The 16322-nt window shown below is 39.4% G+C and overlaps 1 protein-coding gene and 1 non-coding gene across 10 annotated transcripts in view; both read right to left on the bottom strand.

Moving 5' to 3' along the window:
* Positions 1-16322, bottom strand: part of CRACDL (CRACD like) — a 159580-nt gene that overhangs the window by 61339 nt on the left and 81919 nt on the right. For 8 of the 9 annotated variants that reach the window (XM_058428521.1, XM_058428522.1, XM_058428523.1 and 5 more), the window contains 2 exons: positions 9368-9447; positions 288-456 (listed from right to left, as the gene is read on the bottom strand). In XM_058428521.1, the coding sequence (XP_058284504.1) occupies positions 288-456; positions 9368-9437 (239 nt within the window). In that variant the 5' untranslated portion in view covers positions 9438-9447. Of the gene's footprint in view, positions 1-287; positions 457-9367; positions 9448-16322 lie in introns of those variants that run through there. The other variant, XM_058428528.1, reaches the window with a different exon arrangement.
* LOC116484355 (U7 small nuclear RNA) lies at positions 3330-3391 on the bottom strand. Its single transcript, XR_004252529.1, has one exon. It is a non-coding gene; the product is annotated as a U7 small nuclear RNA (small nuclear RNA).

Raw genomic sequence — 16322 nt, 5'->3', positions numbered from 1 at the left:
ACTTTCAGCTGTAGGATGCTGGGCAAGTTCTAAATTTTATCTAGGGCTTATTTTGTCCATTTATAAAATGGCATATAGTACCTCCTCTCCCACAGTTACTTTGGACTTAAAAACACACAGCGTTCTCCATCCCTAGGTTTGAAAAGACATAAAACACAACTTCTATGGAAGAACCTCTGATGGAATTACCCAGGAGGAAAGGGGGCTCAGAAATCCAGCAAGTTACCAGGATAATGAAATAATGTATTTGGGTGCTCCTGGCCTGAGGGATGTAAAATGCAACTTACTCCAGCTCATCCTCGGAGTCGTAGCCCACTGGCCCGGATTCGATGGCAATGACCTCATTCCTCGTCTGGCTTTGTTTCCAGGTGCTACTTCCTGTGGACGACGGCGATTCTTTTCTCTTCTTCTTCCCAAAAAACTTCTTAAAAGTTTTGAATTTAGATTTTTTCTTTCCTATACAGATTAGAGAAAAAATAATAAGTAAGACTGTTACAGTGTGTGTTTATGTGCATGTATACAACAGGCACATAAAAGAGAGAAAGCAATATTTCTATCCATGCATCAGTTATCTGCTTCTGAAAAGTCCTTTTACTGCTCAAAAGTACATGGTATGCCAGTTTTGCACACCTGAAAACACATCTTGTTTCTTTTTATTTAGGATATTTAAATAAAAGAGACAAGAACACTTTGGAAGATGATCACAGAATCAAAATTAGCAACTTTCCTCTCATGTATGATCAAGTTTTAATTTCTAAAATATATTTGAGGCTGCAGGAGCTATGATTGCACCACTACATTCCAGCCTTAGTGACAGAGCAAGATCCTCTCTCTCAAAAAAATAAATAAATAAAAATTATGAATTGCTTTGTCTAGTGTGAATACAGCATCAAGGACAATCAGAGGAGGCCCAACCTCAAGGGCAAGAAGGTGGCTCTGTGGGGCACCAACTGCATGATGAGCTAATGACTTTTGGTGAGAAAAACAATGAGACTGGTCATCCCCGAAGGGGAGCGGTGTGGCCAGGCTGAGCCCAACTCTGCCATGCTTCCTGGATTAATAGAATTCACCACACTTTTCAACATTTTGTAATCACTCCTCTGGTGACACCTTCATTCTCTCCCACGAATTCTATCATACCCAGGTTTCCATGATTTCACATTAGCTGCTCAGCAAAGTTCATTCCTTTCCCATAATAGTTACAGAACTGACAGTGGAGGGATGCAGCATCGTAGACTCCTGTATTTCAGGAGTGATGGAGAAATGAAAGCATCTCGGACAAACAAAAACTGGGTTGGCCCCAGTAAGCCCCCAGTAAAACAGATTCTACACGAATGCACCCTCAGGCCAAAGGAAAATCTTCCTAGTGGACAATCTGGAATATGAGAAGGAATGAAGAGCAAAGAAAACAATAAGCAAGTGGATACAGGAAGCTGTCTAATACATCCTGAAAATTTGCACAATTTATTACTTTTTATAATAATTTAATAAACTGAATTCCTTAAAAAACCCAGGCTCGGCCGGGCGCGGTGGCTCACGCTTGTAATCCCAGCACTTTGGGAGGCCGAGGCGGGCGGATCACAGGGTCAGGAGATCGAGACCACGGTGAAACCTCGTCTCTACTAAAAATGCAAAAAATTAGCCGGGCGTGGTGGCGGGCGCCTGTAGTCCCAGCTACTCGGAGAGGCTGAGGCAGGAGAATGGCGTGAACCCGGGAGGCGGAGCTTGCAGTGAGCCGAGATTGCGCCACGGCACTCCAGCCTGGGCGACAGAGCGAGACTCCGTCTCAAAAAAAAAAAAAAAAAAAAAACAAAAACAAAAAAAACCCAGGCTCTTTCTGTTGTGTTTATATTATTGCCTCCTTGGAAAGCTTACATGATCTTACTCTCATGGGGAGAATTACTTAGGATTACTTTAGTAGGAGTTCCTACATCATTACAGGTAGAACAAATCCCTCTCCAGGGATAAATCAGTTCTACAGCACAGTTTTCTCAACTTCTAGTGTGGAAGTGTTCTCAAGTTTATAATTGTAAAAAGTGTTTATGTTGTCAGTAGATGGTTCTCAATGAGCATTTATGATTCTGAAAGATTCTTAAGAGCTTTCTGCATTTGGTCAGGACACCCTGTGGCTTTTGCCTAGTCAACAAATTGGTATGCATCCTCGAAGGCCTCTACACAGCCTCAATATCATGACCATCAAAGATGCTGCTTACAGCATTAATGGTGTCCTCAAGTATAACTGGTAGAGCTCAACTATAACTGCTGTACACCTTTGTTCCACTGGCAGGGCTTAGTCAGCCATCTATTTGTTTGAGTTATATTTCTTCTCCTACTAGGCATTGTAATTCAGATTCTTTAATGGTTACAGGACTAGTCCAGTTTTCTACTTCTTGAATCTGTTTTTTTAAGTAACATTTTTCTGAAAGTACATTTTTTCCAAATTTTCAAATGTATTGGTAAAAAATTATTAATAATATATCTTTATCTTTCAAGCATTCACAACATCTATAGTGACTGATGCTTTTTTCTCACCTTGATATTAATTATCATAAATATGCCTCTTCTTTGTTCCTTGATCAATCGCACCAGAGGCTTATCAATTTTAATTGCCTTAAAAAAGTTTAGCTTTGTTAATTCTTTCAGTTGAATGTTTATTTCATATTGTATTAATTTCTGTTTTTATCCTTATTCTTTCCTTCCTTTCTGCAGGTTTACTTTGTTATTTTCTTAAATTTCTTGAGATAAACACTTGGTTTATTACTTTTTAGACTTCCCTGTTTTTATAATATAATATTTAAGGCAATGCATTTCCCTCTAAGTCTGTTTTAGCTGCATCTACATGTTTTAGAATGTAGTGTTTTCATTATTGTTTGGTCAAAAATATTTTCTAACTTCTATTATGGTACCTTCTTAGACTTATGGGTTATTTAGGAAAGTATGTCTTCTTCATTTCCAAGCAGTTGAAGATTTTCTATTGGTTATTGATTTCTAGCTTAATTGCACTGTGGTCCAATAACATACTCTGAACGATTTGAACCCATTCAAATCTGTTGATACTTGCTTTATGGCTTACCATATGAACAATTTTTAAAAATGTTCCTGATGTGCTTGAAAATAATGCATTTTCTTCAGTGTTCTATATATGTCAATTAGAACAAAATCTTTTTTATAATTGTGTTGTCCAAGTATTTTGTATCTTTACTGATTTTTAAAGTGTTTGTTTTATCAATTACTGAGAGAGATGTGTTAAAAATAACCCCACTCTGCTTATAGATTTTCTTATTTATCTTTAGTTGTCAATTTCCACTTTACAACTTTATTGTTGGGGAGGTTGCTTTCCCGCAAAAACCAGAAAGCCTGCTAGACAAATTCTAAAAGAGCTGTAATACAACTTTCTATAATATGTTAATGCATAGAAATGTAAAATTATTATCTTGCTGGGGAACTGAACATTTTGTGAAATGGCCCTTTTTATGTTTAGTTATGTTTTTTGCCTTACATTTCATTTTGACTGCTATTAGTACAGGTCGATCAGACCGAATCTGAAAATCTGAAATGCTGCAAAATCTGAAACTTTTTGAGCTCCCACGTGATGCTTAAAGGAAATGCTCACTGGAGCATTTCAGACTTTGGATTTTCAAATTTGAGACCCTCAGCTGGTAAGTATAATGAAAGTATTCCAAAATCTGAAAAAATCCGAAATCTGAAACACTCCTGATCCCAGCATTTTGGATAAGGGATACTCAACCTGTGTAGCTACACCATCTTCCTTTACCCAGTGTTCACAAGGTATAGACTTCTGTATCCTATTACTATCCTTACCTTTCTGAACTTTTATAGGTAAGATTCATATATTTAGAGTTTTGGAATCTAATCTAATAATCTTCAACTCTTAACTGGAACAATTAATGTAATTAATTAATCTAACTAGTCCACTCACACTCACCGTAATTACTGATATATTAATAAAAACAAGTCTATCATCTTATGTGTTTTTTAATTGATCTTTAAAAAAAATTCCATTTCTTCCATTGCTAGTTTATAACCCCTACCTTTTGCTTCCTCTTTCAGTGGTTATACTACACATTTGATTCCAGGTCAATACAAGGACCTTCGAATACTTTAATTCCATTTTTATGCACTACTGTTTTAATTCTGATTGTTAAAAAAAAAAAAGAACCCAAAGTTACTTCATGTTCACGTAGATGTATCCACTTGCTTATTGTTTTCTTTGCTCTTCATTCCTTCTCATATTCCAGATTGTCCACTAGGAAGATTTTCCTTTGGCCTGAGGGTGCATTCGTGTAGAATCTGTTTTACTGGGGGCTTACTGGGGCCAACCCAGTTTTTGTTTTCTGAAACGCTTTCATTTCTCCATCACTCCTGAAATACATTTTTTCCTAGGTATAACATTCTATTAAGTTGGTGCAAAAGTAATTGCAGCTCTTGCCATGACATTTAATGGCAAAAATAGCAATTACTTTTGTACCAACATAATGGTTTGGCAGTTACTTTTCCTAAGGATATTTAGGCTATTATTTCCCTGTTTTGTGGCTTCTACTGTGTTGAGAAGTTAGGCATTAGTTATTTTTCTGCTCCTGTCCAGGTAATCTGTCTCTTTTTCTCAGACTCATTTTAAGCTTTTTCATTCTCTTTGGTTTTCTGCAGTTTTACCTCATATGGATTTTCTTTGATTTATCCTTCTTGGGATTCATTGGGTTTCTTAAACCTGTGGGTTGGGTCATCTTTTTGATAAAATCCAGAAAATTCTCAGCCCTTCTCTCCTCCCGAGACTATGCTCAAATGGATATTACACCCTTTCACTTACTCTCTATGCTCCTTGTTCCCTTTTCTTTATTTTCCATCTTTTTACCGTTCTATGGTACATTTTGTATAATTTCTTGTGATCTATCTTGATCTGATATAATCTGTTGTTATAACCATGCATTTTAATAATTACATTTATTTTACATAAATTTAATTTAAAATAAAATTTTAATAATTACACTTATTTTAAATGAATTTATTTAAAATAAAATTTTAATTATTACATTTATTTGTAAAAATTCCTTTGTTTTTCAAAACTGCTATACCTTGTAAAAAAACTTATTTTTTAAATTACACACAGTAAAATTCATTCTTTTTGGTGTACATAGAGTTGTATAATTATCACCACAATCAAGATACAAGACTGTCCTCATGCTGCCCTTTTGTAGTCCAACATTCCCCGCTACCTTTAACCCCTGGCAACCACTTATAACTTCTCTGTTCCTATAATTTTGCCTTTTCTAGAATGTCATGTAGATTAAGTCACACAGTATGTCCCCTTTTCATTCTGGCTTCTTTCACTCAGCACAACGCATTAGAGGCTCACTCATGTTATACCAAATCAATAGCCTATTCCTTTTCATTGCTGAGTAGAACTCCATTGTTTGGCTATACCAGTTTGTTGAACAATTTCAACCTGCTGAAAGACATTTGGGTTCTTTTCAGTTTTTAGCAATTATAAATAAGTTGCTATAGTTTGTGCGTGTGTGTGTGTGTGTGTAAACATAAGTTTTCACTGCCAAGTAAATACCTAGGAGTTGGATTGCTGAGTCATAGGCTAAGTGTATGTTTAACTTCACAAGGAGCTGCCAAAATGTTTTTCCAAAGTGGCTGTGCCATTTTGCGTTCCTCCCTTCAATGCATCCTTATCAGCTCCTGTTGTTATGGTGGTTTTCTCCAGACGTTTAACAGGTGTGTCCTGGTATCTCACTGTAGTTTTACTCTGCATTACCTAATGATTATAGATATTGAGCATTTCTTCATATGCTTCTTTGCCATCTGTACATCTTCTTAGGTAAAGCATCATTTAAAATTTGCTCCCCATTTTGTAACTGGGTTATTTGTTTTCTTATTTTTGAATTTTGAGAGTTCTAAATATATGCTGGATATAAGTCCTATATCAAGTGTGATTAATAAATATTTTCTTCTAGTCTGTGACTTGTCTTTTCATTTTCTTAAAAGTATGTTTCACAGACCATATTTTAAAGTTTTGATGAAGTCCAATTTATAAATTTTTTCCTTTTGTAGATTCAGGTATTATATCTAAGAATGCTTGCCTAATTCTTGGTCATAAATATCTCCTACTATGGTTTCTTTTAAAGGCATTAGAGTTTTACATTTAGGTTTATGACACATTTTGAGTTAATTTTTGTATAATCTGTGAGGTACATTTACATATGAATGTCCAATTGTTACAGCACCATTTGTTGAAATATTCTCTCTTCCCCAATGAATCGCTTTTGCAATTTTGTCAAAATTAATTAGCCATATTTGTATGGGTCTGTTTTTGAACTCTACTCCCTTCTGTCTCTGTGTATCTATCCTTTTGCCAATACCATACTGTCTTGATTACTGCAGCTTTATAGTAAGTCTTAAAAACAGGTAGTATGAAGCTTTCAACTTTATGTTTTTTCAAAATTGTTTTACCTATTCTAGTTCTTTGCTTTTTTCACACACATTTTCAAATCAGCTTGCCAATATCTGCAAAAATTTTTGCTGGGATTTTGATTGCTTCATCTTTACCCCTCCTCCTCCCCGTTTCTGATGGGTTATTTAAAAAAAAATCATCCCAGGCACTACTATTATTTCACCTATATAGACTTGGCTTTTTCCTAAATGAAAAAATCTCTGACTCCTCATGGAAATCAAATAAATTATTACTTGTCAGTATTCTTGCCACAGAATATTGAGTTAACTGTATATCTGTCTTCCATAACTGACTTTTAAAGAGTGCACTGCAATCTTGGTATATTTGTGTAGAGTTCTAAGTGCTTTTTTGTATATGTTGTATAAACATGTCATTTATAAATAGAGATAGTTTTATTTCTTTCTTCCATCTCTCTGCCTTTTATTCCTTTCTCTTGCTTTATCGCACTGGCTGGGTGCTATGCCACTTTTCCCTGGATGTTTTAAAACATTTTTATTATCTTCAAACATAGTATGCACAATTGTCTTATAGGATGTATTTGGTAATTCTGATATTGATGCATTCATGTGTCTGTTTCTCTTGTCTGCCTTCATGTGTGTATGGCGTTCTCCTTGTGTGCGTATCTATGGCCATGGTTCCCCTTTTTGTAAGAACACCCATCATATTGGAGTAGGAGCTCACCCTATTCCAATATGATCTCATCCTAACAAATATGAGCCCACCCTATTCCAATATGATCTCATCTTAACAAATTACATCTGCAATAACCCAGTCTTCAAATAAAGCCACATTTGGAGATACTGGAGATTTCAACATATGAATTTGGTGGGAGCACCATTCAACACATAGCATGTTGGTTCTCATTCACAGTATCCTGTTGCCTTAGATGCCTGGTTATTACTGTCTATATGCTTGTCATGATACTGAAAATATTATTTTCTGTGATAATTTGAAGTCTAAATAGAAGGCGCCTTCCTTTAATGAATATTATTTGCTTCTTCAAAGTACCTGGGTTTGCATCCGGTTTAGAAGCAATATTAATCAAATTCAAGGGTTGAGGTTCTCTGAATTACCCAAATGATGCAAACTCAAGCTACAAATCTACAAAAGGGTTGGTTTACCCCTAGTTCACACCTACTCAGATTTGGTAGCTCCTTGGCTCCCCTTTATTGTAGAGAGTGTCTTCTATTAGACAGCCTACATTATACAGGCCTTGTAGTTTGATATTTGACCCTTGCTCTCACCTTTCATCCCATGAAGACGTGAAAATTTCCAAGATTGGTAAAAGATCTAAGGGCAAAGTGGCTTTTATACTCTGTTGTCTCTCCAGGTTACCATTTTCCTTTTCTTTTCTTCCTTCTTCTTTTTTTTTTTTTTTTTTTTGGAGGCAGGGTCTTGCTTGTTGCCCAGGCTGGAGTGCAGTGGCATAACCATGGCCCACTGTAGCATTAACCTCCTAGGCTCACACAATCCTCCCACCTCAGCCTCCAAGTAGATGGGACTACAGGTGTGTGCCACCATGTCCAGCCAATTTTTAAATTTTTTTGTAGAGACAGAGTCTCACTATGCCCAAGCTGGTATTGAACTCCTGGGCTCAAGCAATCCTCCCACCTTGGCCTCTCAGAGTGCTGGGATTACAGGTGGAAGCCGCTGTGCCTGGCCCATTTTCCTTTCAATTCTGGCCTTATTATTTCTTACTTTGAAAAATATTTTAAAGAACATTCTTATCTAGAATTTTAAATTTTAAGTGGAAGAGGGTTGGTCTGAATAACTTAAGCTCACTATTTGAAAAAAAGAAAACGTAGTCCCTTTTCTTCAGTAACCTCTGTATGTATTCAGAACTAGCATTTACTGAGGTCGTTTCAGGCTGATGAAATATTTATTCAAACATTTATTGTTTAAAATAAGTAATAATTCAGTGTCCCATAATATGAGAAAATGTGAAACTCAATTTTTTTTCAGGGATCATTTAAAAACCCTCACCTTAAATTTGGATTTATTTGGTATCCATTGAAATGTGACAGAGGAAAAATGGTTCTAATATGAAATAATAAGAAAAAATCTATCTTTAATATCTGAAATGGAGTATTTACTGAAATTAGTATCTGAAGCTAGTGGCTAGCAGCTAGGATTTAATATTATTGGGAGCTGTTTCTCCTGAACTGTATCAAAGAAAATCACTACTGGCATTTTGAGTGTAAATAAGAGAGAGATGGAGGCCTTGGTTACCAAAATAAGGGGAGTATATGAATGGCTAATCTAGGGAAAAGGTACATTGTGGGGAGATTAATTTTTTAATGTCAATTTTACAACTCTATCAGGACACAAATAGCAATATGTGGATAACAGTAAACCAATCACATAATTGGAGAACTCTTAGAATGTCTTATGAGACGGTGATTCATGGGCGTAGAATTCAGCTCAGCAGAGAACACACTAAAGATCTCCTTCAGAACAACAGTCATGAAGGAGAGGGATCAAAGGCTCTCTCCTGATGTAATTTTTTTTTACAGATGATCAGGCTGTCAGGTGCTTTGCTCAGCTTCCTACTGATGCCTTTGGATATTCTTAGATGGTGAATGAATCCATTTAGTACCTCTTCCTTTGCATTCAAGTCAGCCAAACATGGGGACATGCTTACCTCCAGAAAGGAGGAAAATAAGCTGAAAGGTCCCTGTGCTTGACACAGAAGCAGAGAAAATCTGCCCTGAGCAGCCTTAAATAATGTGCATGTGCCCCCAGTCACAGCGTGAAGGGCCTGGGGGTATCTGAGCACACTGGGAACTGAACCCCCACTTTTCATACAGAGAGCCCCAAAGGCCTGCCTCTGTCAGTCCCTCTCCCTGCCCCACAACAAAGCAAGTGCCCTCCCCAGAGGAAGCAGGGCCTTACCTGTGCTGTCCTCCCCAAGGCCTTCTGCAGCCTCCCGAAGCTTAATGTCCATCACCCTTGTGGAAATCATGTCAAGCTCGCTGAAATTATATGGAAATTCATGTTAAAGAAACATGGTTAGCACAAGTTACCAACGAGTGAAATGGTGTTCATAACTGCATTTGTCATGATCTGGCCTGCACACACCCCAGCAAAGACAGTCCAGGGCAGAGTGCAGCACAGTACAGGCCAAAACCACATCCACAGCTACAAGATCAGTAACCACATAAGCGTTTAATCACTGACTGGGGCAATTTAATGGAAAACAGATCGCTGAAACAAGTGCTTCACTAATTTACACACTGCAGATTAGGTTTCTTTCAAAAAAGCTTTTCTCAAATTATAAGAAATGATTTTTTTCTCTTGTTTACTACAGGAAGTTTGGAAAATAGAATGAAAATCACCCATAATCCAACCAACCAAGGATAATCACAGTTAATGTTTTCATTTCCTTCCAATAATTTTTTACACAAATATTTTGTCCACATGCACACGTATCATATTAGGAAACTTGACTTCCTGATTTTCTTACTTATACCACATCATTAAAATTATTCACGTGTTAACAGCTACCTAATATTTTGATATACTACTGTACCATCATTTATTTACATTGGAATTCTTTTTTGAATGCAATGAAAAATTTCAAACAGATACAAAAATATGAACAACACAATGAACTCAAGATATGGCTAATCTTGCTTCATCTTTACCCTCACACCCCATCCCACTCCTATGAGGTGATTTCTAAGCAAATCATCCCAGACATGATGATCATTTCATCCATATAAATTCAGCTGCTTCCTGAATAAAAAAAATCCCTCACTCTTCATGGAAATCAAATGCATGATTACTGGTCAATATTCCTGCTACAGAATACTGAACTAATGGTGTCCATGCTTTCCATAACTGACTGTTACAGTAAGCTCTACCAACATATACTATTACACCATTCATTTAGAAAGCTATTTCTTACTGTTAGGTATGATGAATCCTCACACTTAAAAATGGGGGCTCGAATATTTAACCAATTCACATTTACCACTTGTACACAGCACAGAATGGGAAATGATGGCAGAAATGCAAAGAAAACACAAACAGAGAAAAGGATTTGCGGGTCCGTGCCCGAGTTGAACAAAGTTTCACTAGCTCTGGCTCTCAATGTTCATATAATTTGGCTTCAAAAAAATGTCCGGTCTTGTGTCGGCTCTGCCAAAAACTCTTGGAACCTCACCAAATTCAACTCATGATCGTGCTATCATTATCTATAAAATGAGGGCTGGACAGAAATAGTATTTTTCAAATCCTTTACCACTGTTTTAGGCTTCAAAGGACATCCTTGCTTTCATCATCTGTGTTCACTGTCAAAGCAACAGACAATGCTATCAAACAGCAGAATGATAGTAGTTCTAGGCTGGTGGCCCAACCCAAAGGCCCAGTTGTTCCAAAGGTCACCCCCTCAATCCCCCCCGCAATATGTTAGTCAGTCAGCAACCCCCTCATCCCCAAGAGTCCTGTAGAGGCGGTAGCTGCCAGGGATTCAATGGAAGAGGCAATGGAGAAGGAAAACATAAGGTGTAAGGGGAAGAGTGAAGATGGTGAGGGTGGCCTAGGAGTCACCATCTGTTCCCCTCAGTGCCATCTCCTGAGGCTGCCACTGAGCTCTAGCTCAGTGCAAGAGTTTTCCATTGCCTGAATTTGGAGTTAACCATGGCAACTGCAAATTACTTATCAAGCATGCAGCTATCACCTGAATTATCTCATTTAATCCCCAAGAACTTTTAATATTCCAATTTTGGAGATGAGAACACTTTTAGCTCACTGCATCCTCAACCTCCTGGGCTCAAGAGATCCTCCCACCTCAGCCCCCCACAAATAGCTGGGACCACAGGCCCACGCCACCACACTTGGCTAATTTTTTGTATTTTTGGTAGAAATGGGGTTTCGCCATGTTGGCCAGGCTGGTCTTGAACTCTTTAGTTCAAGCAATCTGCTTGCCTTGGCCTCCCAAAGTGCTTGGGATTACAGGTGTGAGCCACTGCACCCAGCAGAGAACATTTCTGATATTAAGTGGTTTATTAACTTGCCCAAAGTAGCAGAGCAGATATGGAATCTACACTCACACTGACTGCATACCCAGCATGGGTGGGTGCTTCTGAGGCACTGGGATATGGTGACAGATGAGACCCACGTGGTTCCTGCCTCTTGCAGGTGCTGACCCAGTGAAGGGGAGAGCCCTGAGCTGTCCCCAGTGGGGCTCAAGAGAAGCTGGAGAATCCAAAGGACAGGATCTCCCACTGAAATGGCTCTGCCTGCCAAGAAGCTCTACCCAGGGTTAGGCCAGAACTCAGAGGCTGGAGGAGCCCCGAGAGATCATGCACTGGGTCTGATGGGGTTTCTTTGTCTGGGGAAAGGAACTGGAGGCCACTGTGATGTGTCAACAACTAACTGGGAAAGGATTAACACTCTGGAGAAACCATGATGTTACACAACACATCAAGGTCATGTGGACACCTGGCAAATGCAAAGTGTCCTTGTTGGGAAGAACAAGGTGAGTGCCAGAGGTGTGTGTGAGAGTGTGTATGAGCCCTGCGGGTGGGTGTGCAAAGGGGCAACACCTCCTGCCAAGCCCGGATCAATCCAGAGGCTCAGGCTTGCTTCTCCCTGCACTGAAAAATGTGGCTGTGAGAAAGCTGCACGGGGCAGAGGGTTCAGATGCAGATGTAGGCGGAGGGCTGGGGGTGGGGGAGGATGGGAGGGGATGCAGACTCACCTGTGTCGGTCCTTCCACCCTACTCCCAGCCAGAAGATGCAGACAGCACCCCCAGACCACCAAGACCACCAAGACCACCAGTGGACTCACACAAGGAGGCAAAGGTTGCCCACCGACAAAGGGACAACAAATGGATCTCATGTCACATGGAAGGTTTCAGAACCTACTCATGTTTTATGTCCCAAGCATCTTCATACTGATAAGAGCACAACACGGGTTGGAGGAAAGGGGCAAAGACTTGGATGTTAGGCAGTCCTGGGGTGGCATCTTTACCCTACCATCTACCAGTGCCAGGCCTCAGTATCCTCATAGGCAAAAGGAGGATAATAATACTGTAATCAAATGAGACCAGACACGGCACGCAGCAAGCACGAGCTGAGCCCTGCTGTCGGTTTCTGCAGCCCACTCCTCACCACCACGTGATACTGTTTATGGACAAAGGCTCCCAGAGCACACATGCCCGGCACGCCCTGGCAGCAGGTAAGCGCCGGTCTTCCAAGCAAATGGCTCACTTCAAAGTCGTCATTGTCAGTCACGGGACAAACACCCAGCTTCCCAGCTGACCCCTGTGCTTCCTGATCCCCACCGCCCAATGGGCTCAAACCACTGCCAGGGAACTGATGAAAACATGCTCAGGGTCGCAGAGGAATGTCTGTCCAGAGACCACAGGCTGCACAGGTGGAGGACCGTTTCCTTCATGTGGACATTCTAGGTGGAAACACCCCACAGCTGTGACAATGGAACATCATCTCTGTTGGGCCAAGTAACTTGCCTTTCTGAACACGCGTTCCTCAAGCCCCAGTAAAGTTCAAGGAAACGCCAGATGTAAAACCATAATTAGAAAGGCAATGTGGCAAACACCCAATCCCTCCCAGACCTCCTTTTGCTCCTCACACGAAGACAGTGCTTCTCACTGGAACTCCAAGGTCAAGTCAGGCCACCTCAGTGTCCCCTCAACCAGCATCTGCCCTCCACCCTTCCATTCCTGGAGTTCTGAGAGCTCCAAGTCCAAGTTAAAGAAAACTTACTCTTTAAGTTAAATCTGGACCAGCAGGGCCTCTTCAGGGGTTCTAATGAACTTACAAGAGTGCTGAGCCTCCAGCCCCCGCTGCAGGGCACAGCACTTTGTCAGTGTGTATCTAGGCACCCACAGAATCGAGGGGAGTCCTGCATCTAAAAAAGACCCCTTAATGTGGGGGCCGCCCCACTCCCTCTCCCTCCACCCTAACTGACCACAGCCTCCTTCCCAGCTTATAGCAGAGTTCCATCACTAGTCTCAGCTTCTATAGAAATATTTCTACAAAAGTTAATTCACATAAAGAATGAGAATAGATTTTAATATGGTATTTTAAAGGTTTCAATCCATTATATTTACCTACACGATGCAAAGAAAAATATCTGTACCCTGACTCCACACATCTGAGCACATAATTATGTATGAAAGCTTTAGTGTTCACCCTACAGATTCCCTAATCCCACATCACCCTCCAGGCTGTTTGGACCCCTATGGATTCTTTCTTAGCTCCCGGTGCCGTTCTTTCACATTGCTCACCAAGATTGTCATCAATAACTTGTTTGGGAGGTGTCTGCTTAACATCCCTTCTTCCCAAGGCTGTGGGTTTTGTGCCTATTATATTCACTGCTCTGTTACCAGTACCCAGGACAGTGCCCAACCAGAGAACTGAACAGAGCACACCAAACAAGAGAACTGACAAACTAGAGGGGCTTCTGGGTATTAGAATCCTTGGAGATTTTTGAATATCAATTCATTTAACCTCAGAGAGCTGTAGAGAGACCCAGAAAGAGTGACTCTTGGTTCACCTTTCCCTTATCAATTTGAGGAGGTGATTTAATCTACCTGAGGTCAGCGTTAGGGAAGACAGGGAAAACATCCACCTTTATTCAGTCTTTACACCTCCCTTTCCAGCAGCGCTTTCCCTCACTTTCTTCCCATAGCAGGGTTCTGCCACCTACCCTGCATCACCTTCTCCAGGGTCTGTGTACCCACCAACTTTCAGGTCAGTATCAGCAGTGATGTCCTCTCAGAGGTAAGTATTTTAGGTAGAAAACTCCAATGAAAGAAAATAACTGCCAACATAGATTCTAAACTCCAGAAAAATATCCTTCAAATTTAAAGGTAGGTTAGACTTCCAAGTGGTAGAGTAGCCTACACCACAGTAAAACTTTCCACTGATGGTAAGTATAAACTGTGGAGAAAAGATTAAAAACAATCATTTGAAGGCAGTTATGAGCAACCAAAAGCAGAAATTAAAGTGGAATCAACTTTTCTTTTCTTTTTTATTATTTTTTAGTTTTTTTAGTTTTGGAATCAACGCTTGAAAGAAAAGGAATTGCAGTAGGAGTGATTTATGTGTATAGGGCTTTTGACCTGGAAAAGCTCTCAGGTATGTGTGTTGTGGAGTGGCTGGAGCTCAAATACAAAGCCATAATCTTATTGGCTTGATGAATCCAAGAATGGAATTTAGGGCTGCCAGAGCAGATGGAAACTGAGGGAGAATATCTTAGGAAGGAAAAAACTTTAGAAAGAGGAGCACCAAAATCCACACGTAAACCCTTTCCTAATTCTTGGCTCCCCTCCCCTGAATTCTGCACATACTGGGGAGACTCCAAGGAACCAGGCAAGAAGATAACAGCTGGGAGGCTGAGGGAAATGAACTAAAATTTTTCTACTGCTCACTACATGAGAGACAGAGTTCACAGGTAACAAACAGCCTGCTAGAACAAAATCAATAATCTTCAGGACAGCATAACAGATTCCAGAGTTCCTATGAAATATCATTTACAACGTCTACCATATAATCAAAATTTATAAAACATGTAAAGAAATAGGAAAATATGACCCATAGTCATGAGGAAAAAAAAAAAAAAACAAAAAAAAGAATAATCCTGAGTGACCAAAATGCTTAAATACCCAACAAAGACTTTAAAGAAGCTACTTAAAACAAAAATGTAGCCATAATAAATAAAAATATAAAGAATTTCAAATTAGAAACATACAATATAAAGAAGAAACACATGGAAATCATCAAGATGAAAACTGTAATTTCTAAAATAAAATATTTATTAAATGGGCTTAACAGCAGATTGAAGACATCAAAAGAAAGGATCAATCAAATTGAAGAGAGATCAATAGAAATGATCCAATCTGAAGAACAGAGAGACAAAGACTGGGAAAAAAGTGAATGTGAACACAGCCTCAGTGACCAGTGGTACAGTATTGATTGGTCTAACATATATTTAATTGAGTCCCAGAAACAGGGAGTGGGGGGAGTGTGAAGAAGCAGGAGAGAGAAAGAGGGAAAAGGAGAGAGAAGAAGGAAGGAGAGAGAAGGGGTGGGTGCGAGAGAGAGAGAGAGAGAGAGAGGGAGAGAGGGAGGAGGGGGAGGGGAGGGGAAGGGAAGGGGAAGGGGAAGGGAAAGGGAAGGGAAGGGGAAGGGGAAGGGGGGGCAGGAAAAATATTTGGAGAACTTATGAATAAACATTTCTCCAAAATGGTGGAAAAGATAATGTTACAGATCCGCGAATCTTAGCAAACTCCAAGAAAACCACAACAAGGCACATCATAGACCTCAGAGAAGTGTGGAACACAGCATAGTGTACTAAAACCAAAGATGAAGAGGAAATCTTGACAACAGCCACAGAAAAATGACACATCATAAACAGGCAAACAACAATATAAATGACCAACAATGGATAAGAAAAGCCAACAGAATAATCTCTTTAAAGTGCTGATAGAAAACAAAGAACAACCCAATATTCTATATCCAGAAAAATTATCCTTCAATAATGAAGGCAAAATATAGACATTTTTAGAAAAGTGAAAAGTGCAAGAATCTGTTTCCAGCAGATATGTACTACAGGAAATGCAAAACAAAAGTTTTTTAGGATGAAAGAAAATGATACCAGATTGAAATTGAAAGCTATAGAAAGAATGAAGCACAATGAATGTGGTAAATAAGTGGGTAAATATTAAAAAGTACATGTTTTTCTTCTCTAAATTTATTTAAATGCATATAACAACTAAAAAACTATTATGAATTTACAATGTATGTAGATGTAATATGTGACTATAACATAAAGGTAGGAGTTATATGTATGACTAGACTATCACAAGGTTCTGGC

This window comes from Hylobates moloch, unplaced genomic scaffold, assembly GCF_009828535.3.
Source record: "Hylobates moloch isolate HMO894 unplaced genomic scaffold, HMol_V3 SCAFFOLD_15, whole genome shotgun sequence".
NCBI classification, from domain to species: Eukaryota; Metazoa; Chordata; class Mammalia; order Primates; family Hylobatidae; genus Hylobates; species Hylobates moloch.
Note: the sequence above shows the minus strand (reverse complement) of the source record. Positions and strands in the feature narration are given on the sequence as shown.